Genomic DNA, 23,035 nt, shown 5'->3' with positions numbered 1-23,035 from the left:
TCAAAGGTCCTATCGAAGCATCGGGCGCCCCGAAAGAAAGGATCGGAAATGCCGACTATATGTTACTTTGCCACGTTCCGCAAAGCTCATCGTGGAAGGGGTGCCATCAATTGGTTGCGCAAGCATAGTCGCGATTACTTGGATCCAACACCCACATTTAAGAAGTACCACCCTTGCCAAAGCGAATCCGGGCTTGGGTCTCCTGGACCAGGTCTCGTTTTGCCTTCTTTCTCGCTATCCTGTCTATTACAGCATCAACATGGCACCATCAGCAACTGTTGAACCACCATGCCAGACCGCCGAGACCGCTGTGGAAACCAAAAAGGTCGATGCCTTGGCTGCCATGGCTCATCGTGGCAAAGCCCTGTCGGGGATTCCCACCTTTCCAAGCGTTGTTGAGAAGCGCCAGTGGCAGCTCGAACACATGGCAGCCGCCTTCCGTGTCTTTGCCCGGGAGGGATATGCCGAGGGAATCTCGGGGCATATCAGTGTACGAGACCCCGAGTTTGAAGATCGTTTCTGGATCAACCCGCTCGGCGTTCACTTCGGGATGCTGAAAGCCAGCGACATGATCTGTGTCGACCTGGATGGCGACGTGGTGGGTGGAAACACCGGGGGGTCGATCAATGCTGCCGGCTTTCAAATCCACAGTGCCGTGCATCATCGACGGAAGGACATCCACGCGATCTGCCACACGCACTCGGTCCATGGCCGAGCCTGGTCTGCCTTCGCAAAACCGTTGGAGATGCTCAACCAGGACGTGTGTTATTTCCACAAGGCGCACTCGGTGTACACGAGCTATGGAGGAATCGCAAATGAGGCGACGGAGGGACAGCGGATTGCCGAGAGTCTGGGCGATGGCAAAGCAGCGATTCTTATGAACCATGGTCTGCTGACGGTGGGCCAGACTGTGGACGAGGCGGCGTTTTTGTTTTGCCTCATGGAAAGAAGCTGCAAGGTGCAACTGTTGGCGGATGCTGCGGGAGGTGAGAAGAAGTTGGTGAGCGATGAAGAGGCCGCGTACAATTTCAGAATGGCGAGCACTCCGGTGAGTCCCTTTTGGATTCATATGGTGACAACGCGTTGCTCATCTACGTTCTAGGAAACACTATTTGTCGAGTTCCAGCCTCACTACCAATATGAGGAGTATTTGTCGAACGGGAATTTCAAGAACTAGCTAGACTATGTGAATGTGATACGATCCTCTTTTTACCCTAGACACGGTTTATCCAAGTAAAAATGTCCATAACAAGCGCTCTAAAAAGATTGTAGAACATACAAGAATAGAAATCCACATGGAGAACATTTGGTAGAATGAAGATAATGAGAGAATAATGAGAGGATAGCAGAGATTCAACTGCAGGATCAAATTCACTCGCACAATGTAGGCTTGTTGTCTTCCCCTATGCCCGTTCGCCATTCCCACCAACCTTATCAATTGGCGGATTGTCGGGCAAGCCGATTTCTCCACGATTGTATCAAGCTGGGGTTAGAGAGGGGCTGGGGACAAATTGAGAAATGTACCATTTGCGTCGGTGTTATTGGACGATCAAGCGTCGCTTATCTTCACAAATCAACGGCTTCGATCCTACTCAAGCATCCGACGATAACGCTGTCGGGTCTGCTACTATTGGTGCGCGCTGATAAGGCTCGAGTACGCCTGGTCTCCTTGGCCGCCAAAGCAGTAGCATAGCACCAATAGCGCTTGTTGGTTGTTACTAAAGAGGCGGGCATAACATCGGACCTATTCTGCAGTTTCGCGGTTCGGACATCCAAGTCTGCCAATTTCTCCAACTCCAACCATCATGTCCACCATCAAGGACATTGAGAAGCGACCCCCATCGCCGTCTGCCGTGAGTGCCGACGGTCCTTCCAGTGCCAATGTGACCGAGGGGACGGTCACTCCGATATCTGCTGGCTCGGAATCCCTTCATCGTCGATTGCAGGGCAAGGAGGTTCAGCTCTTCGCCATGGGTGGAGCGATTGGGACGTGTCAGTAGCAGCTTCATCTGTCGACCAAGTCTCGGCCGCCATCGAGCCTAGCTAACGCGACCCCAAGCTCTCTATGTCCAGATGGCCGACGCACTCCCCAAGGGGGGCCCTGCAGGCCTCTTCATTGCCTTCCTCATCTGGGGAATGGTGATGTGGGCGGTCAATGAGTGTTTTGCGGAAATGGTGACCTATCTTCCAGTGCCATCGCCCTTCATCCGCTTTGCTGGCGAGTGGGTTGATGGAGCCTTGGGATTTGCCATGTCATGGAACTTCTTTCTGAACATGGCCTTCCTTGTGCCGTTTGAAATGGTCGCCATGAACATAATGCTCACCTTCTGGACTGACAAGGTTCCTGTCGAGGTTGTGATCGTCGTGATGATCCTGCTCTACGCTCTTCTCAATGTGGCAACTGTTCGATACTTTGGAATCTCCGAGTTCTATCTGTCGATATTCAAGGTTCTGTTGATGATCGGACTGTTCCTGTTCACGTTCATCACCATGGTGGGGGGGAATCCACTCCATGACCGTTATGGATTCCGATATTGGAAGAATCCCGGGGCGTTCGTGGAACACCTTTCAGCTGGAAACACCGGTAGATTCTTGGGCCTGCTATCATGCCTATACCAGGCGAGTTTCTCGTGAGACAGACCGGTCTCCCGTTTGAAGTGACAAGTGTTGACAATCGCAGCATCTGTGGACCAGAGTACGTCTCAATGGTCGCGGCCGAGACAGAGAATCCCCGCAAGGTTCTGCGCTCAGCCTATCGGTCTTTTATCTGGCGCATCCTGCTCTTCTTCGTCGGCTCGTCCCTTTGCATGGGGATCGTCATCCCGTACAACGATTCCACCCTGCTGGGTATTCTGGGAGGAGACATTTCGGGCTCAGGCACCGGTGCTGCCTCGTGAGTTGTCCTTCTCTCACATATACCTCCATATCGCTGATTTGTTGGACTTCAGCCCATACGTAATCGCCATGGACCGACTCAAGATCCACGGCCTCCCTGACCTCGTCAATGCCCTTATTATGACATCGATATTCAGCGCGGGCAACGGGTTACTGTTCGCAGCCACACGTACTCTCCATGGAATGTCGATCAAGGGATATGCGCCCCGCGTGTTTACCTGGTGCACATCAAATGGCGTGCCTCTCTGGGCGCTTCTCTTCTCGCTCTCATTCTGCTTGCTGGCATTCCTCCAAGTCAACAGCTCCTCCGCAGACGTCATGACTTACCTCGTCGATCTTGTTACCTGCTGCCAGTTGATCAATTATGGGCTGACTGCTCTCACATATCGCCACTTTTACTCCGCGCTGAAAAAGCAAGGCATTTCCCGAGATACGTTGCCGTACAAAGGACGGTTTCAGCCATACACTTCCTATTTTGCGATGGGTGGCACCACATTCATGCTCCTCGCGGGTGGCTACGATTTATTCCTGAATGGTGGATGGAGCGTGATGTGGTTCTTCTTGGATTATGGAATGATCGGGTTTGCCATTATCGCGTTCCTAGGCTGGAAGTTGATCTTCAAGACCAAATACGTTTACCCGGGGACTGCGGACCTAAGTCTCGCTGGAGTGAAGGAGGAGATTGATAATTACGAGATTCCTTATGTGCCTCGTGAACAGGGTCGAGTGAATAAGATGTTGAACCAGCTCTTTGGCTGAGTTTACCGTTCACTAAGGTGTCTGACGAGCTTCGCAGGTGTCGAGAGTTCTGAAAGCATCATGAATAGGGAGCCCTGCTCGACACCGGATAAAATCATCGCCATCCTGGGAAATAATTACATTTACTGGAACCTCAATTTATATTTTTATATGCCCCTTAATAAAGTGCACAATGCTAGCTAGCTCTCGCTTTCCACTGGGAATAACGTGGCCGCCAGGATGCGAGATAACTACTCTGTTCCCTCCCTCCGACTCCTGGCAGCTCTCGATAAGCCTCATCGTCGCAGCCCCATCCACAACGCTATCCATGCTACCCATGAAATGCAATGACGGCGTCTGAATTTTAGGTTCATAGAAAGCGCGATAGTAATGATTTGAGGCCGCATACCCCGAAATGTCGACGACAAACTTGAGCGGAGCATGGTCGAGGTTCGCAAAGGACTTGGGATAAGGAAGCCCACCCTCTGCCTCGAAGCGGGCGAATGGATTCTTCCGGTCGTCTTCAAGAAGGGAGGCGATCATTGCTGCCAAAGCACCACCCTCGCTAAAGCCAACAATGCCATCAAATGGCCCCGAGCTGGATAGGACACCGGCGATAGAGCTTAGAGCACTGTCCAGCCCGGGATAAAGATCGTCGATCGCCTCTGATTTGAACCAGGTCCACGCCCCGTGTTGATCCCGCAATTTAGACGAAGCTGGTGAGAGCTCCATGGGAAAGGGAGCTGTTGGGTAGACGAATTGGATCTCTTTGATGTTGGGGTGGCCATAGGTTTGCCGGAGGAGCTTCTCCAGGGCTTGGAGCTTTGCTCGGAAGAGCTCTCCGGATTGTCGAGATCCTGTTCCCCTGGATATCAGATTGTATTCCGTATTCTGGACGGGATGAACTTGCCATGGATCATTAGTATCTTCATTTTGCAATTCGGGGCGGCATGAGGTGGAATGGGGGAGACGACGGCAATGCGCAAAATCGAAATCACAACCACGCTAGACAACAGCTAGTCCCAAAGTGTACCCCGACTCTGATTGCCCAGTGGTAATGTTCCCTGTCAATTGGATATATATCATTTCGTGCCCAGATTAGACATTAATCCCAAGTCTACATCATCGGCAAATCAAACCAAACAGAATCTAATAGCATATACTACTCGACGAGTCAACCGGAAAATATCCAATATTCGGTTAGATAACACCATAAAAGCGCCATTGACCAGGCAACCCTGAAGTATCACATTAATTATACTAGAAACTCTCTAGAAAAGCCTAACTCGTATGCTGACAACATGATGATATTTTGCAGGACCGATTCATTGTTCAAGCAGCAAAAAGCCTTACTCTTGCATCCACAGATTGCTCAAGGAAGACCACCCGAAAAAGAGCCCAGAGAAAATACCTTTCAGACTGGGTTGTTTCTCTCGAAATGTAAGAATGCTTGCAATACGATGGGCACTTACAGCAGAAGAAAATATACTTAACCAATTAATGTTCAATTTATGGATGGTAGCAATGGTAAAAGCCCTAGCCTAAGGGTGGCATTGGAGCCGCACCATCATGGCATTCAGGATATATATCGCCAATCTTGTTCCTACACCTAGGCACTAGCTTTCTCCTCCTCAATTCTTTTCTACTCTTTTTCTTAAATCTGCAATATCCGCCCTATAACTAAGAAGTAGTTGCTGGAGAGTATTATCCCCCTTTGAAATTGCAATATCCAATGGTGTCTCTCCATTGAGCGTCCTCGCGTTCACATCCGCGCCATTTTGAAGAAGCACTCTTGCCTTGGCAACAGAGACCCCGATGACTGCCCAATGTAAGGGTGTTTTGCCCTCATCATCGGTGGAGTTTGGATCCGCCCCGTATTTGAAAAGCAGGTCAAAGAATGCCATGTTCTCGTTGTCAATATCCGCAGCTACATGTAAGGGACTGACGCGACCTCGACACAGTCGAGTTTCTTTGGTATCAAGACCAGTCATGTTGACGTCTGCTCCGCGATCGAGTAGTAGCTCGGCTATATTCTGGAAACCATATTCCACAGCCTGATACAAGGCTGTGCATCCGAATCGGTCGAAGGCGTTGATATTGCCACCGTACTCCAGTAGCATCTGGACCACGGCATAGTTGCCTAAAGATACGGCGTGGTGAATAGGAAGAAGGTCCTCCATTTCTAGGCTCGCTCCATTTTCCAGAAGTAGGCTAATGATATTGCGATGGCCTCCGTCAATAGCCAGGGCAAGAGGCTGGATTCCATGTTCATCGGTCATGTTTGGGTCTGCTTGGAATTCAAGAAGGCGCTGTGTACCAATTTGCTGTCCAGATGCTGCGCACCGATGTAAGGCAGAGCCTGCTGAGGATTGGACATTGTGTTGATAGAGGAGCGGCATCGAAATCTCATACAAACGGCGATTCACTTGAAGTAAGGCAAAGATATCCTTTTCCGTCTCCAGACTTTCGACAATCAGTTGAAGTAATTCATTGGGAAGCGCCAGGATCGACATGATGGAGAAATATCTGGTCTGGTTTGTTGAAAAGAAGGCCAGGACGATATCGAGGTATCTGTCAGATTGAAGGGACATTGTATGGACACGTGTCCGCTAAAAACCGACATTAATGACATCAGGCTTAAGGGTCACTTAGGGTACGAAAGTAAACAGGCATGATCCTCGAATACGAGCAAAAAACGAGCAGTCTGTGCTATTAACCTCCTTTAACTTGAGGTCTACTTTGGTTCAAATTGCTCTCCCAACTAACAAGCAGTATTTCCGTATTCCTCGTTCCAAACGGCAGGCATTCCACCTCTCAGATCCATCCGTACATAGGCATTTCTCTTCAGTCTTTGGGCCACCAATTTGCCCGACGAACCTGAAACACGAAGCTCTGGATAAACAGAAAGCAAGTAGGCTGCAACTCCAGCCACGGTTGGAGCTGCGAATGACGTGCCCTCCTTGCGAACGTATCCATTTGTACCAGTATTCGCGGCGCATTCCACACCCCAGAGTTTGGGGTCATTTCTGCTGATAGTTCCGGGAGCCCAAACCTGGACCAGCGGGCCCCCCTGTGAGAATTTGGATGGATAACCGTCGATATCCACGGAGCCAACGACCACCATACTCTCTGCGAAATCAGCCTCCTGTGCGAACAAAGCCGGATACTGGTCCACGTTGTCACGGCCGTTCTCTTTATCATTGCCCGCAGACACCACGATCACAGCACCAAGGTCCACCATCTGCTTGTAATATGACTTATACTTGCGGAATATCGTTTGACTCAGGGTTCCGAGGCCGTAACTCAACGAGACAACTGGGTAGAAATCCCCCTTAGAAGCTTTCTTTTGCTTTGTCATATCATCGACCATGGCTTCCAGTCCACCCAACATCCAGTCATTGTCTTGGAGATCGACGAAAGGAGTCATCTTGAGACTAGCACCTTTAGCCGGACCGTAGCTCTGACCAATAGCTTTGTCTGCCCCGCATGTTCCATGACCATCAGGATCTGTTGTCGGTTCTCCCTTCTCTTTCTGAAGTCTTTTGCGCCCATGCCGCTTTGGATAAAGCCATTCAACTTTACCCTTCACGACGCCGGGGGGTGGATCTTTGGTAAACTCCTCATGTTCCATGTTGATACCAGAGTCGTGAATATAGATGGTGATACCCGATCCCGCATAGTCTGAGAAGACGAAGTCCACCAAATTCCACACTCGGGTGCCTGGGGGCTGTGAAAGGAATTTCATCTCTGGGGCGGTGCTAGTTTGCCGCCAGAGGAAGCCAGTCGCGCGTTTTCCCAGTTTGAATTCATTGGGTTCATTATCGTACTCCGGTATCCTTTCGCCATATATCGAGAAGTTGGTCACTGAATGATCTGTTGGTACGGAGTTGACGGTTGGTATTGAATCGATGCCTCGGTCGTATAAGCGAATTGGTCGAACCTGCATGCAGACGTGAGTCTAATGTACGGCGCAACAAATGTCAGTATAACTACATATTAACTTACAGCATCATCCTCTGAGGTTCCAAGTCGGGTAGGAGAGCCGTTCACTGACTGTAAAGCCAGTAACGTAGTATATAGCGAACGCAGGAACATTGCGTGGTATGCAGAATGAGCGTCACCCTTGCGCTCCTCTTGATCATCTGAGGGAAAGGCAAAATGTTCTCTCTAGTTCGAGAGAGAGCAGCACGAAGGAAAAGGCATCTTTTATCTAGAGAGTACTTCATTTCGCTCGAGATAAGCTCCGGCCCCCGATATGCTTTCCACGGGTGGACGTTCCCAAGATTTGAATGTATATGACTACCTACCTAGGTAAGTACTACGCCAGATTACTAGAGAAGTATCCACTATAAGCATACGCGATGATGATAATAATAGACACCTTCTGCGCCTAGGTTCCACTCCTTAACGCTTTAGGACACTCTTATGGACACTGCCGGTAGAATCGCCTAAATAGGAAACCAGGGCTTGGGGGGGTACTAAATATGTGCTATACTTATTTAGGCAATGAAAGTTTCAGAGTGGGGACTATAATAGCGAGTCCCCACTAGTTAGGGTGTGGATGCTCACATGACCTCACCTAACTTTCCGCTTTCGGGTTATTTAGGCCACGCTAAACCTAATAGGACTTAATAATAACAAGTGGAGAAAGTGCAAAGGGTATCTGTTATTGGCCCCAATATTAAAATTGCTTCCTATCCCCACCCCCTCTCTCCCCCGTAGATAGTTATAGTTATACTTTTTTCCATCATCATCTTCGCTTCCATCTGATGGTCCCCACTACTACTCTCTGGTATCCCTCTTCCGGTCGCTCGTGGCTCTATTTGCACGGGGGCCAACCGACCATCGTCCAGCCCTCCGACGCCACTACGCTATTGGATCTGAACTGCCGCCCCCAAGAATCTGTGCGTTTCACAAGTTGCTCCATATATGCCAAGAATCAGCCCTGTAACCCGCTACTGTATATGTGGATAAAAGGGGCGGCCCAACGAAGCTTAGTATATCAAGGAAAGCGCAAGAGTCCAATTTGAGTCGCTGTAAACTGTTGATGGAATATAGAAATTGAGCTCTTTTGCGAGGTTTACACCGGTTCGCGAGGAAGAAAATTACTCCATGATACCTACGCCAGCCTGTCTTGCTAGCACTAGATTTCACTGACTGCTGGGGGCCTAAATTTCGGTGATTGTTATGGAGACTGCGAACTTGATGCCCTCTTGGGCTAGAATGACACCCTAGTCTCTGAATTATATACCCATGGATGCAGTATCAGCCCTAACAGTGATGTGTCTTAAGTCTTGGATCGACGGGTGTTGAATGGACACCCTGGCTATATGGACACCCCTGTAACATAATGTATAGCCGCAGTTCGGGCTCAATGCCCCTATTTGGATGAATGATTACTTTGGTGTACCCATCTTCCCTCTTGTTGAACTTTTCGTATGTTGGCTCCGCATCCACGAGCCCGATTTCGTGTGAAATGACAAATCTTGGTCTGGCCTAAGGTTGCTAGCGATGATTATATTACGCAGGTACCGGTTGTACAATTTGACATTGCACTGACCAGTACTAAGCGACAGACCCTACAGCTAGTTAGCAATCGATACCGTGCAGTATCTATGGATCTGGTGTCAGTATTACCTTCTCAAAGTGCTTGAGCTCAATCTCATCATACCATTCGCAGAAGCGGCGTTGGATGCACTAGGGTCACTGGCAAAAGCTTATAATCAGGAATAAGAACTGAGCAAGGGTTTAGAATGAGATAACGTGGCTCGGCATGTAGAGTCCTGGATGTCCATTCCTACACACGCCCGCGTGACGCGAATCATGTTCTCGGGCGCGATGTTGGCCTTCTTGGAGGAGCCGTTTAAGTCAATGGCCTGGTAGCCGACTCTGAACGATCGACCATTCCGCCGTTGTAGGAGCCTACCCGCGAGAAGAACAACGTCGGCTTTAGGCTTCTTGCCAGATGGCAATTTGAGAGCATTGAAATCAGCATAGGGAAGCCGAATGTATGGAGCCTGGCCTGCGCAGGGTGTCAGATTGAACATTCATGTGCTTTTGTTATGTGCTTTGTGTTATAGACATTTCAACGCAAGACGATCGTGGGACACAATCCTGGAGTATCTGGACTATCTCTTCAGCACTACGCCAGTTCGGCTTCGATAATTCCCAGTCCTTCACCCTCGCGCATCCAGTACTTGAGCGCTCGCAGGCCATTGGCCTCCAGCAAGTTGTTCCAGCGCTGACGGGTCCGCTCCAAGCCCGAACAGAACACCATGACAGCTAGGTCAGTAGCACAAGGAAGTAGAGTGGCATTCTGATCAGGCAAGATATATTCTTCCAGGATGATCTTGGAGAATCCTCGCTTCAAAGCGGGTTTGAGGTTGTTGAAAATAATAGCTGCTTTCTCATCCGACCAGTCATGCAACACATGCTTGAAGTAGTACGCCCTGGCATCTATACTTCCCAATCGCAATTAGCAAAACCCACCCAATCGTCAGATTAACACGTACCATGAATGGGCTGGACACTATGAAAGAAATCAAAAACCTGGGTATCGATCTTGGCCGCGATAAGGTCCGGGGCACCATTCACCTCGTCGATGACCGTCGCAGTATCTTCCAGAATCAGTTTGCCGGGGGCATCAGGGAATCTCTGCCGGAATGCGACCAGGTCATGACCGCGGCCTGCGCCAATGTCCACGAGAAGAGGAGTGTCTGGCGTCAGATCTGGATGGTCCAAAATCTGCTCTCGGATGGGGAACCAGTCGACCCAATGCTGGCGGTCGGCTCTTTGTCCTTCCATAAAGCCGTTGAATCGACTGAAGGCCGCAGGGTTCTCACACAGCCAAGAGAACGCATCCTTCTTATCGAAATCATAGGCATATTGCACCGGCGCTACCAGCGGGTCGTCGGGATTGCGATAATTGGTGGACTCTAGGAACTCGGGTGTTTTGTGATAGATGGGCAGGAATTCACAAAACCTGCAAGAGATTGAAATCAGAATCGCGTGGTCAGTCGCAGATATAACCGGATCGCACGAATGGTCTTGACTCACAGTGACTCTATTACTCCAATCGAAGGTCGGTTGGTCAGTTCTTTCGAGAATGGTGTCGGTAGGTATTCGTTTGGGAAGGGTTCCTCTACAATAGCATTGGCTACCAGAGCTCGAAGAATGCGCTCTATCAATCAACCGCTGTCAGCTTCCTGTATAACAAACCCTGGGCTTGAAATCTAACCAACCAAGAGAGGATCCCCAGGTTTGGCTGCTGCCAGTTCGGCCAAGGGGACTGGAGAAGTTGCCTCGGCCAAGGTAGGAAAGACTCTCATGCCAAGAGCTACCTTGACTGCCATCAGAATGACCGGCTAGTGGACAATATTCTCATCAGCGCTGACTCCGGAGCATAAACAGGCGAGGGAGTCAATGAATCTTACAGAGTAAGCGAGCTTCAGGATAGCATCTCTAGGGCGTTCTAGTATCCGCGCTATCTGCAATACTCGATCTTGAGCTTGCACTCGGCTTGCGTCGTCACCTGTCAATTGAAAGTTATCAACTGAAGCCTTGGTTTGCTCCAAGAGCTCTTCAATCTTAGTCTCCATTGCTGATCTTTGATATCGCGGTGAACAAGACGTGTTCAATTGAATGAGAATTCAGCCAGAGGGGAGCATTCGGACTCTCGATGTTAATAAGATTTATTAAATAGCTTTCAGCGGTCTAAAAAGCTGTCCGCTTGCCTCCAATCCAGGAACCCACTGGAGCAGAGAATACATACCATAGGGCCCCTCAGCTGTAGGGGGGTCACACGGAACTTGCGTGAGCAGCGAAGCGCTTGATCCAGAAGTTTTTAATAATGAAGCGGCTTGAATCTGTCCACCATAGGTGCTATATTCGCAGATAGGCTACATTCGATAGGAAACACTGATCTGCGATACTTGTCGCTTAGATAGGATACTTGCAGCTGCTATACTTGCCGCGTAGATGGTATGCGCGTAGTCACTATACTCACAGCGTATATCTGATGCGCCTAGTACCTGCTATGTTCGCACTAGTTCTGCATAGAGTAAGGCGAGGGGCTGGCTGCGGGGCCCAGGGATGAGAATTGGTCTACATGCATATTAGGCAGGGCAGGACATCTCATTGAATATTACTAGGACCAGGTGGACTCACTCGATGCATCGGGCGGGTTCAGACTTCGTTCGTGGTTCAACCTCCGAACATCTACTGGGAATCCTAATTTGTCATAATCTGAGGATCGTTCTTCTATTTCTATGTATGTCACGGCCAATCATGGCAGAGATCGCTATTTCGATTTCCATCTTCACCCACTCGAACAGGTAAAAGGCTTGCCCACCGAGCCCGACTGAAACTTTTGAATCTATCCCCGGTGACGTCAGCATAACACTCTACCTAGGTAGGGAAGAAACTAGAGACCACTTACCAGCTCCACAATACTGGCGTACGTGCCACATCCAAATATGATCACACCGACCACAAAGACGGCGCCGTTGCAGACCGCCGTTCCCAAGTTGCGCTTTTCGTACCACGCGCCTTCCCGCAAGAGGACATACCACATAACCGGCGGTAGGTAGAAGGACAGACCCGACACAAAGAGCGACGAAATGATGGACAACAATTCCGAAAAAATGGGAATCGCCTCCGCAACGACCCAAGCCAGCAATGTCACGAAGAACACAAGGCCCAGCCAGGTGATCCACCCTTTTCGGGTGTTGACAAACCGGACAACCGAATCTCGAAACACCTTTCCATGGATGTACTGGCAGACCACGGTGGTGTTGATGGAGCCCGAAATGAAGATGACCGGGAGGGCAATACCAAAAACAACCCTCGAGAGAACGGGGCCCGCGGAGAGCAACGCGGGCGACTGTACATCCTGCCCTACAAAGGCATAGATCAGGGACCCCGTCAGGGTGTAGACGACGATCTGCACGCCCCCTAGCCACCAGAGAGTCTTGGTGTAATCTTCGGGCGTGTGCATCTCGTCCATGAAGGACGGGAGGCAGCCTGCAAACGAATATGCAAATACGATGCTGTTGGTGGACACGATGGCTCCCGAAAAGGTGGTACCAGTCTTCGGCCAGGCTGACCACGCAGGGTGGCTCGCTACGCCGCCATGGGCGTCGCTGGAGTGTTGGATACCAGTGGCGATGATGGTGACTCCGATCGCCAGGATGATAGAAGCAAAATCAATGTAGCCCAGGATGGCAATTTCGGCAAATGACGGAGGAATGGCCAGCAGCAGCAAGATTGCGGCCGAGACCACGCTAAACACAATCGAACAGGTGTTGCTTTGGATAATGTTCTTGAAGGCGATGGAACCAGTCAAGCAGTGCGATCCAATGACGAAGATCAGCAAGGCGACGAACGTTGCGGTGAAGATTTTCGATCCGTAATTCCCCAGCAGATACGGACCGACATCTGCGTAGTGAGCGATTTGGGGATATTTGAGCTTCACTTGGCCGACGATATGGCTCGCGTACATGGCCACCACGCCGATGCCAACGGTCAGAATCACGCCGGCGACCATGCCCAGCGTTGCAAACGCGTACGGCAGGCCCAAGCTCCCGAGAGCAATCGCTTCGACTATCGAGAGGATGGCGACGCGTTTCCAGCCGAGGCGGTGGAAGTGCGCATGGCCGTCGATGATCTGTTGTCTCTCGGCGTCGGAGGGCTCGTCATCTTTTGGGACAGGCTCCATGCCGACGAGCACGATTCATTCAATGCGGGATCCTTGGCGTGCTCTGGGTTCATCGGCCTGCACTCAAGACCCTTGGAGCCTCTGCTGGGAAAACGCGATCAAGCGGAAGAGAAGGTGTTCACGGCAGATCAGCTCCGCATCAAAAGTCGCAGGCCGACGATCGGACTTGGAATGGAGGGAGCGTCAAGATAACAAGCGGAATCATCAATTCTGCAGCGGTGGAGCCCAAGGGAGAGTGGAGATCGTTACATCGACTAGTTGGGGACTTGATCGACTTATCAATCAGCTCGATCACGCCATTCGGCGCCTGGAGAGAAGCAGTTTTCTCGATTGGCCGCACTTGCTGCCCCTAAAATAGCGGTATCTGCCAACATCCGGTGTGCATCAGATTGTAGTGATACATTGTTGGGTATTAGACAGTTGTCGCTATCACCACGATCGAACCTATATCCTCCCCAGTTCTTCCTCTATCTTCGACCAGGCCTGCGGGAAGAGACTTCCCATGAACCAGTAATTGTCGCCGTAGTCCTTGCCCAACATCAGGAAGATGTTGATGCTGTTGAAAGCCCCGTCGAGAGTTTCGTTGTAATAGCCGACCATCGTCCCCAAAGGGTTCTTCCTGGTGTTCATCGCCTCTCCCTGGCGTGAAACGGCGGCCCCGAAATTCGCAATCTTCATCAGATCCGCCTTGAAGACGTTGTTGACCACGATGGGGATCATATGTGGATCTCCGAAGAACAGTTGTAGGCTTCTTCTCGCTTCAAGGTCTCGGAACACCTGCCTCAGCAGACTGAGTGTCTGTTGCTCTGTGGCTTGCTCTGCGACGTGCGCTCGGTGGCTCAGTGCGATGGACCCGACCGATGCACGGGCGGCCTGGGCAGAGAGAAAGGTATAGGTCCCAAGCACCATGTTCTGAATGTACGCACCACGCGATGTCAGCAATAGGGGGATCCGGAAGCGCATGTTGAGGAGGCTCATCACGGTGAAGGGACGCGACTTGGACTCGGACGATGCAATCACGCGTGTGGCCCACGCGATGAGGATGTCGGCTTCACTGACAAAGGGGGGGGAATCAGGGCCATGACTGTTCTCGAGGTCTTTCTGCACCTGAAGCCGGATTTTCTCGACAGCGCTCTTGGGGAGAAAGATGACACTTCGTTGCCGCGACGGATTCCAGAGATTATCCCACAAAAATCGCAGTTGGAATATGAGGAGCCCGAGTCCCGTCAAGCGTGTCTTTTCAAGCTTCAGCGCCTCGGTCTTCTCGCCTGGCTGGGATATCTCTGGGTGTCGAAGAATGTCTTCTCGTGCGCCGAGCACCGCAGGCACGTCTTCTTCGCGCCCGTTCAACACCGACGTCCAGCCAATCAACAGGGCCTGGCCTCCCATCACGTCCATCAGGACGTGTGGCCACATGATTGCGACCAGGGTTGCATCGCTAAACGACGTAATGTGCAGGGAGATCAGAGGTAGTTTCTGTTCGACCAGCTGCTCAAAGGTCGGAAACTCCTTGCGTGCAATGAAGGGCCGAAAGTCCTTCGTGATGGGTTGAACAGACGGGCCGTCGGTCCCTTTCGGGAAACGATGGGCCACTGGATGCGCCTGGATAGTCATCTCAAAGGTGTCGTGCGTAAAGAACACATTCTGCTCGGTCACCGATGACCTTGGGACGTAGATCTCCGGTTGTCCATCTGTCTAGGTCTCTGAGTTCCAGCTTTGCCGGCATAGCGTCCTGGGTGATCCATCTCGTACCTTGTATCGAAGCCGTCCGCCCATCTTCCTCCAGTCCCCGATCTCCAATACTCTCGAGAGTGCAGAGTTTAGTTTTGGGGCATCAAGAACGTCATTGAATCGCATCATCCAGTTCACATAATTGCGATTGGTCTCGATACCATCCAGGGTGTGCACTGGATATACTTCCTCGGCCACATGAGAGGGTGCATCCTTGCTGGGCATTTTGGCCTCCCTCACAGCGAAGTACAGATGCCAGCGACAGAAAACGAGCTAGATGGAGGGTTACTGGAGCTTCTTATATGCAATCTTGGTCTAGGTCTCAATTTCAAACCGAGTGGATCGGTCTCCAAACTAGATCGAAGCGCAAAGATGGCGTTTGTTGGAGATGGGCATATCAGGGATGCCCTGCCTTGGCTATTGACGTTGCATATGCTCCAGGATACCTACTTAGGTAGTTATCCTGTGCCACCTGCATGCTTTCCCGTCTAAGCCTGAGAAGCACTTAACGATCGCCCATCCTGTCCTCCATCTCTTCCAAGGCTCCTTTCGGGCGCGGGAAGGAACGTTGACCTTCTGGCTTGCTCGAATGATTTCTCCATGCCTTAGAACCAGTCAAATATATAGAAATTGGTTTGCCATCCTTGGGGGGGGCCCAGATCCAAGATCATGGTAAATCGCCCCTTGCATTGCGTCGTGTGCTTGGGTCTTACCGACAACATTCAGAGTTAGCTCGATCCGAATTTCTGGGAACCAGCGGTGAATAGAGGTGATCAGCTACGCCTCATCGAACGTTGTGAGTATGGGCAGCACAGTGCATTGAGTATTCGGTGCTTGGGTTCCCTACGATATGAACTTAACCCAGGGGAACAATCACAAGCGTCTGATATATATAATCCTAACGAGGATCAGCTGGGAGTGGTAGTATTATATTCTGGACGAATCCGCTGTGATTTTCCTAGCTGTATTCGGCAAGCATAATATACCAAGAGCTAGGGAGAAATATTAAACTGACCCGTATGGTTGGAACCTTGGTTGCTTATATATTGCATAATGATCACCATAATGGCGGGGCAGAAAGCCATTAGATGTGATTGTTGAGTAGATAGACTATTAATTTCATGAGAAAAGAGTACGTTTCAACATGTAAGGCCCCGTAACTCAATTGGTAGAGTGTCAGATTCCAGTATCTGGAGCATCCTGAAAGTTAAGCGTTCGAGTCGCTTCGGGGTCATTCGATCATCACCTTTCTTTTTTTCCAACCTTGACTTGGTTTACCCCCGTCAACTCGCAGACCACGCCACCATTTTCATAAATTAATTAAAACGAAGGAAAAACGACTGGGCGTTTGTTGAAGAACCATCAATCACATGTATCGTTTAAAACCCCGATACCCCTGGACCTAGAGCCAGAGTCACCGGATATGCTTCTCTTCCCTCGCTTTTCGTCTGATCAACCTAATTACATTCTGCATTTGATGGTCCTAGTCATCGATCAAAACCATCCGGGGGAATGCAGTTTCTGGAATAACCTCCTGAGCAGCAAATAAGCCATAATGTTCAATACAAAATGAGACATAAAGCTTACGTAGTGGAAACTATGTCTTCAGCGGCCTTCTCACTGACCATGTAATCGGAAGAGCGATATAGTAGCCAAGAATCCTAGGAAGACCGAAGCATCCACAACACGCACTCCCTCAAACCCCCGAACGCGCATGTCAGCGTCCACCACAGCATTAAGACCGCCATCCCCAATAACGGCAATGCAGCAGGTTAAATGTATCCAGATCCGTTGCTCGATAAAACATTTCATCTTATTATCGGTAGTGATGTGAGGCCCCAGTCAGACTTCTTCGAATCCTCGATAGAGGGGGGTCAAGTTGGGTAGGGGATTGTCCCGAGGGTCGGTCGATCGCAGTTTCATGATGCCAGCGTTGTTGCAACAGCCCGAATTCAAGGCGATCGAGGTCCAGCATTGCATCCTTGAGAGACCCATTGAGTGATTCGGACAATATCCAAGGAAGTCCACGCCTTCTTCTCAAACCGACAAGTCGGGCCTTCTTGAGTTTTTCAGAGCCAATATGGCCTCCTGCCTTCCGCAATTATTTCCTTGTAGTAAGCTCGGCCTGTGAAGTCAATTATTAGAAAGACTTTCCCACATATCATTGCTGGGAGATGGTTCACCCTTGTTCAGCCCCAGAAGCTTTTTCTCATATGGACCCAGTGGCTCCTCCATCAATACCGTCACCGGTGGCGCATCTTCCTCGGGCCCAATATAGACCCAGCCCCATCGGTGATCCTCCACGATCTCGTCCGCCTCTCCGTAGGAGTCCTGGACGTGGTTTCTCGATACCACGCGCATTCGCCGAACTTCCCATGGCCCTTTCTTGAGCAGTGCACGGCACTTGTACGGCCCCGTGTCATCATACCCCAAGCCTTCCAGGGCAAGCCGAAGACGCACACTTCGGTGGATGCTCTCATGTGTATCCTCCAAGAAATACGGAGTGTCCAGCGCAGTTTCGGGATCGATGCGATGGTACATCCCTGGGGTACGAGTGGTCTTCCCAGCGGCGCGGTAGAGTCCGGTATCGGGCTGGATGATTTCGCCTAGAGCCCATGGTCGCACGGGTTTGTGTTCATCATAGATGGAAGCCATTGCCCATTCAGTCCGAGGTTTATGCTTCGAATGTCCAGAAGTTGACCGCGCGTGATGGGCGTGATCGAAGTAGTAGAAAACGCTGTCGCGGAAGATCTTATCAATCGTCCCATCTTCGAACGCTATCCCAATAGACGCGAGTTGATCCATCATCCAGGCCATCGATAGATTGGCAATCTCTTGATCGGGAAGTCCGCCCCCGACATTCGAGTGGGCGCCGGGAAACCAGACTTGCCGTAGATGCGTTCGGACGTGGCGAGGCCGCTCCCAGAGCGTCGGGGCGAATGATGTGCGATCTTCGTCTAGAGCCAAGGCTTGAAAGGCATAGTCGATTTTGTTTGATAGAGACGTATCATAGAACTTGCATGTAAGGAAGTGTCAGTAAATATTTGTCCGCCAGGGACCGGAGGCACCTATTCTTTAGTGGAGCGAGGTAGATCAAGGTGGTTCCCAAGGTTGGTGTCGGGGATCCCTGTCGAATGTCAATTCCATGCAATTCAAGACGTGAGAATCTATCGGTGCAACTAACCCAAACTCCCAACTGTTTCCCACACTGCAACACAGCGGACCTTGATGCGATATCCATCGGGGTCGTATAATCGTGTCAGGCCCTCCTTGCCATATTGTCAGCGAAAGCCATGGTGCTCGAATCCTTAGTATCTTAGATATGTACCTCTTCTAGACGACGTGTGTATTCCTTCCCATGGTTGGGTGTCTTTGGCTTGTCTGGGAACGGTGTTTTCGGGAACTTATCCCTGTAGTGAGGATTTTTCCAGTTCTGCACGTCTTTGAAAATCGGGTAGAGGGCTTCTAGTCCGTCCGCCGTGAGTAGTCCAATTTGAGTGATGAGCCCCTGAATCGGTTAATTCTTGTTCTCTAGAACTATTCACGGGCCTGTCTACTCACTGCCACACTCCGTGCCGTGAATGCACCGCGGGAAAAACCCACTAGAATGATTTCATCCCCGGGCTCGTAGTTCACCGCAACGAAGCTATATGCTTCCCTGATATTCTGGTGTCGACCGTCAGAGACGTTCCTCTTTGTCGATACAAAAGAATCAAGCCTACCTCCGAGACTCCAACACCGAAAGCCCCGCCTGCAATGGTATCTGCGAGTGTTCCAGAACTCCCCACGCCCGGATGGTAATACAGTACCTGGCCCTTTCCATCTGGATCCCTTTTCCTCAGTGCGCGATAAACACGGGTCACATTCGTCGGAATCTGCAGGGTTTCATTTGGCTGGCTCAGGGTCGGGCTGTCATAGCCCTTGTCACTATTGACCCACGTCCCATCCAGACAGAGGATGATGCGTTTCCCCGGATAGGACATTCTGTGCAGTTTCACCTGACTGGCAGGAGTGCTGGAAGGTTGGACTCCACTGGATCAGTTATATTGTTGACTGCAGCGGTTCGTGGCGGGGAGGTTCCTTCAGCCCTAGCGCTCTGGAGGGCTTAGCTGATCTGACTAATGCACTAGCGCCCATAGCCACACGCTACATACTGTAGGTATGCTTCGATCATCCAATCATCCAGGTGTTCTGTATAAGCGATTGGCCGAGAGATTCCCACAGTGCCTTTGGGGCTGGAGTCTGGTGATCGCCGAGATCTCCCAGCGTAAAATATGCATGGATGGAATGGACGAGAGGAACGTGACGATAGGTGTCCACCAAGGCGTTCTTCGTTTCCGACCGGGCTAGATCATTGATATGATATTCGCCAAAAGGCTTCACGGTAATGGGTTGTATAACCCCGACCTTGGAATCGCAGACACACCTCTTACTCACCTAGGCAAGTGGTCCACCGCGAGCGCCCACGGGTTATTCCGCGGACCCGAGAAGTGTCGAGCAGGACAATCCACGAAGTGCCAGTCTGCTAATCCATGAGCGGTGATCGCCCATAGCTTATCTTGATGTTGTCGCAGGATCCTCCAACCGGTTCCTGGGTAGCTCTGGCGACATCGCTGGATCGCGTCAAGCTCTCCCGGGGCTTCTCTGCCCTGACCGTGACAGTTTAGTACTGGAATGACGGGTTGCGCCATCCAAAATCGCCCGATCGCGCTAAACCCGTCTATCTTTTTGGCCCCCGAGTCTGGCGTGGTCTCTGCTACGCGAAATGCGGTCACCATCGTACCCAATTGATCGTCGATCTGCAGCCCTTGATACCCTCCCCAGCATAGCTGCTTGTGACAGAACCAGCCTCGGCCAGCCCGATCGGACCCGACTAGAATGGATTCTTTGGACTCACCGGCCCCTCGTCGACCGGCGCCATTGTCGTCGGGTCCTTTCGTGTGCGCCAGTCCGAACTGCGGCAAGTCTTTTCTGCGTAAAGAGCACCTGAACCGTCACCGGTTGCAACACACCAGCTTGCGGCCACACAAATGTTTCATCTGCGGGCGTAGTTTTACTCGAAGGTCAGTTGTGCATCTCCAGCCGTCGAAGCGTCTCCGCTCACCAGGTAGCAGTGATATCTTGAACCGGCATGTGTTGCAGCATAATGTACCCCCAGACGGCCCGAAGCGGACATCGCGGGCTTGTCAAAGCTGTCGCAGACGCAAGACCAAATGCGATTCTAACACCCCATGCGCCTCATGCACAGAGAACGGGGAGACCTGTGTCAGGGAGCCGACTGGTGTTGGAATGATCAGACCAACGACGCGATCTCTTCGTCAGGGCCGCACCGAAGAAGGTCAGCATGTCGAAGTCTCCGAAGAGGAGGTCCCTCACGAAGACGTTGGGGGAGTTGTGAGCCCTGAAGACAGCTCCCCAGCGCAAGGAGACTGGTCAGCGCCAGCCAGTCAAAGAGAATCTCTTCCCTCGCGGCTGGATGCATGCATCTCCATCACGCCAGGAATTCCCCTGCCCGCCACCCCTTTGCTTCTGGGCTATCCACTCGGCTTGCCTCGACGACTTTCAGAATCTGGACCTGGATTCCAACCCGACCGGCCCTCTGAGATGCCAATAGAGGGGAATATAGGGTTTTCTGGCAGAGCCTCGGGGAGAATGAGTGCCACCGAGAGTTCCATTCCAGACTCATCCCAGAGCTTGCAGCAAGGAAGTACCATGAGCGCGAGCCCTGGGCAATCCGCCACTCTGTCTGTGCATTCGGCGGAGTTTCACCATTTCCATCGACTCTGGTCTTTTTTGCATCTTCCTACTTTGACCACCGAAAAGTATACCCCCCTGCTGACGATGGCTTTGGCCAGCCTGTCCAAGTGGATGCAAAATTCCGAGTGCGATAATTCGATGTTAACCTCAATTAATCAGGAGCTGACACAGTCTCTGATGCAGAAGGTGGTGAGTCATTTGCGGTCGAAGAGCGATGCTGGTTTGACTGCGACGCTCACATTCAACCATCGCAGGCTGTGATGGAAAGGCCAACCACGGATATACTCCTACAAACACTCCAGGCGTTAGTGATCACACTGATCTATGCAATCTTAGGTGATGTAAGACCACGCTTGCCGCAATCGTCGTGAGGAATTAAGTGGCTGACTGCCTGTAGGCCCCTGTAGCCTCCTTGAATTGGGCGGCGCAGTGGACAGACATCGCGATATCCACCTTTCGACGTCTAGGAGTCCTCGGCAATCGATGGCTCCCAGAAGACCAGCAGCACTCAGTAGAAGAGGGTTGGGTGCTAGTTGAGCAGATGAAACGGTGCGCCCTGGCCTTCCTTGCGGTTCTCTCGCGTCAGTCTTCTAATCTGACATGTTTGAATGCAGACTAGTATACACTGTTTTGAGGATCGATTCATATCTGTGTATCATCCTCGGTCGCCCTCCGACTCTTCGATATCAGGAAATTGCACTGCCACTTATCGTTTCAGATGACCTGTGGAGAGCAGAAACGAGGGAGGCCAGAACACAACTCCACTGGTATGAGCCCGCGGGTCGAATACGAACCGCCTTTTCCACCAACATGCGAGACGGACTCGAGACGCAGGGCTTCATGACAGGCTACCTGCGGATGCCTCCTCTATCACTCGAGCACAAGCACCTCAGTCTCTGCGCGTTCCTATCGGAGCTTTGGGGAATTTCCAAAGAAGCCCATCAGCAGCACCATCGAAGTTACCGCTCGCCCGAGACTAATCGTACCGCAGACCCCGTCAGAATATGGAAAAGATATCTCCAGGACTGGCGCGTGAATGTAGAGGAAACCGAGCGCCCGGAAGACTTGTTCTTTGCAGGTGGTTCGGGGAGCAGCGATCCATTTCTGGGCATCAGCCTCACCCTGTACCACCTGGAGTCACTTCAGCTGTATGCCAACATGGGACTCTTGGAGCACAACCGGTGTTGCGTGCACTGCCAGGAAGCAGACGTGGAGAACGTAATTAATACCTGGGCTCATTCCGCAGACGGTCGCCAGGCCGTATACCACGCAGCGCAATTGAAGCGCGTCTATGAGCGTGAGGGTGTGCTCTATAGACCAGTCGATCGGCAGCTGGGGAATGTGCTGGGGCCAGCTGGCCTGCTCGCCAGTGCCATTATTCTCTGCTTGTACAGTTCCAAGGTGTCCAGCCTCAACGTTGCCGAAGGAGATGCACTTTCGCTCTCGGCTGGAGCCATCGAGTTGACCCAGCCCCGGCTCATCGACACGCCTGAGTACGAACGTTGGATCTCCCAGGGTGGTCTGGCAACGGTGGGTGGGGAGCTGCTGTATGAATTTTCGGTTCCGCACTTCTCGTCATGGTATCGCAGCCAGTTAATATCGTTTCCGGTCTATTCGTCGCGACTTGTTGCTTTCCTTCTGACGCTGAAGATTTGAAGACGTGACAATCCTGATGGAAATTGGACCCGACCAGGGATATAGCGCGTAGCTCCCTTTGGCTGCAGGTGTTTGTGTATACTTCGGTCAATTCGTGGACTTGCGCATATGTAATAATTTAGCGTCTCGTCTCTGGTGGTGCATTTCGGAGCTTTGAACATTCATTGAAGATGGCCAATCATTGGGAGGGAAGCCACCGTGAGGCTAAACTCACAGCGGCTCGATGATAGGAAAAGAAGTGCGAAGTGGAAGATGTCGGGGCGGTTGTGAGCTGTCTGGTTGTTCAGATGCGGATGACTGGAAGTGGGATCCGTAAGGTGTTTCAGAGACGGGCTGGTAGGCGACAGACCAACATGAGAAAAGTTGCCATCCAACCAAGTCAAAACATCATGGACTATCCATCCCACGCTGTATGCAGTAACCAAGTGATAAATAGCGCGCTCGACCCGGGAACAACGAGGGAATCCCGTTCGGCACAGCCATCCCACCGGGACGGGCGAGATGCGTCGGGAAGCCGTGGGATTTCCCTTTGCAAGTCTCGCC

At 51.3% G+C, this 23,035-nt stretch overlaps 10 protein-coding genes across 10 annotated transcripts; 3 read left to right on the top strand and 7 right to left on the bottom strand.

The window, feature by feature from the left end:
* Positions 1-259: 259 nt before the first annotated feature.
* N7459_007016 (aldolase) lies at positions 260-1,177 on the top strand (the record flags this gene model as incomplete). Its single annotated transcript, XM_056946184.1, has 2 exons — positions 260-1,048; positions 1,103-1,177. 2 exons carry the CDS (start codon positions 260-262, stop codon positions 1,175-1,177), a joined length of 864 nt encoding a protein of 287 aa, XP_056798183.1.
* Positions 1,178-1,805: 628 nt separating this feature from the next.
* N7459_007015 (uncharacterized protein) lies at positions 1,806-3,654 on the top strand (the record flags this gene model as incomplete). The annotated part of the gene is made up of 4 exons (XM_056946183.1): positions 1,806-1,992; positions 2,060-2,630; positions 2,681-2,893; positions 2,949-3,654. The coding sequence occupies 4 exons, from the start codon at positions 1,806-1,808 to the stop codon at positions 3,652-3,654; spliced, it is 1,677 nt and encodes a 558-aa protein (XP_056798182.1).
* A 138-nt stretch (positions 3,655-3,792) lies between these two features.
* Positions 3,793-4,565, bottom strand: N7459_007014 (alpha/beta hydrolase; the record flags this gene model as incomplete). Its single annotated transcript, XM_056946182.1, has 2 exons — positions 3,793-4,498; positions 4,540-4,565. 2 exons carry the CDS (start codon positions 4,563-4,565, stop codon positions 3,793-3,795), a joined length of 732 nt encoding a protein of 243 aa, XP_056798181.1.
* Positions 4,566-6,394: 1,829 nt separating this feature from the next.
* N7459_007013 (uncharacterized protein) lies at positions 6,395-7,579 on the bottom strand (the record flags this gene model as incomplete). Its single annotated transcript, XM_056946181.1, has 1 exon — positions 6,395-7,579. One exon carries the CDS (start codon positions 7,577-7,579, stop codon positions 6,395-6,397), a length of 1,185 nt encoding a protein of 394 aa, XP_056798180.1.
* A 1,667-nt stretch (positions 7,580-9,246) lies between these two features.
* Positions 9,247-9,680, bottom strand: N7459_007012 (uncharacterized protein; the record flags this gene model as incomplete). The annotated part of the gene is made up of 2 exons (XM_056946180.1): positions 9,247-9,330; positions 9,435-9,680. The coding sequence occupies 2 exons, from the start codon at positions 9,678-9,680 to the stop codon at positions 9,247-9,249; spliced, it is 330 nt and encodes a 109-aa protein (XP_056798179.1).
* Positions 9,681-9,775: 95 nt separating this feature from the next.
* On the bottom strand, positions 9,776-11,231 carry N7459_007011 (Plant methyltransferase dimerization; the record flags this gene model as incomplete). The annotated part of the gene is made up of 5 exons (XM_056946179.1): positions 9,776-10,089; positions 10,146-10,615; positions 10,690-10,813; positions 10,871-10,997; positions 11,067-11,231. 5 exons carry the CDS (start codon positions 11,229-11,231, stop codon positions 9,776-9,778), a joined length of 1,200 nt encoding a protein of 399 aa, XP_056798178.1.
* Positions 11,232-11,950: 719 nt separating this feature from the next.
* Positions 11,951-13,348, bottom strand: N7459_007010 (uncharacterized protein; the record flags this gene model as incomplete). Its single annotated transcript, XM_056946178.1, has 2 exons — positions 11,951-12,007; positions 12,071-13,348. 2 exons carry the CDS (start codon positions 13,346-13,348, stop codon positions 11,951-11,953), a joined length of 1,335 nt encoding a protein of 444 aa, XP_056798177.1.
* A 444-nt stretch (positions 13,349-13,792) lies between these two features.
* On the bottom strand, positions 13,793-15,304 carry N7459_007009 (uncharacterized protein; the record flags this gene model as incomplete). The annotated part of the gene is made up of 2 exons (XM_056946177.1): positions 13,793-15,043; positions 15,101-15,304. 2 exons carry the CDS (start codon positions 15,302-15,304, stop codon positions 13,793-13,795), a joined length of 1,455 nt encoding a protein of 484 aa, XP_056798176.1.
* A 1,908-nt stretch (positions 15,305-17,212) lies between these two features.
* Positions 17,213-19,062, bottom strand: N7459_007008 (T6SS phospholipase effector Tle1-like catalytic domain-containing protein; the record flags this gene model as incomplete). The annotated part of the gene is made up of 5 exons (XM_056946176.1): positions 17,213-18,094; positions 18,277-18,348; positions 18,408-18,587; positions 18,641-18,745; positions 18,802-19,062. The coding sequence occupies 5 exons, from the start codon at positions 19,060-19,062 to the stop codon at positions 17,213-17,215; spliced, it is 1,500 nt and encodes a 499-aa protein (XP_056798175.1).
* Positions 19,063-19,957: 895 nt separating this feature from the next.
* Positions 19,958-22,492, top strand: N7459_007007 (Zn(II)2Cys6 transcription factor; the record flags this gene model as incomplete). Its single annotated transcript, XM_056946175.1, has 4 exons — positions 19,958-21,025; positions 21,091-21,177; positions 21,234-21,385; positions 21,451-22,492. 4 exons carry the CDS (start codon positions 19,958-19,960, stop codon positions 22,490-22,492), a joined length of 2,349 nt encoding a protein of 782 aa, XP_056798174.1.
* Positions 22,493-23,035: the final 543 nt, after the last annotated feature.

Source organism: Penicillium hispanicum (genome assembly GCF_028827665.1).
Source record: "Penicillium hispanicum strain IBT 35686 chromosome Unknown utg000006l_segment0_segment0, whole genome shotgun sequence".
NCBI lineage: Eukaryota > Fungi > Ascomycota > Eurotiomycetes > Eurotiales > Aspergillaceae > Penicillium > Penicillium hispanicum.
Note: the sequence above shows the minus strand (reverse complement) of the source record. Positions and strands in the feature narration are given on the sequence as shown.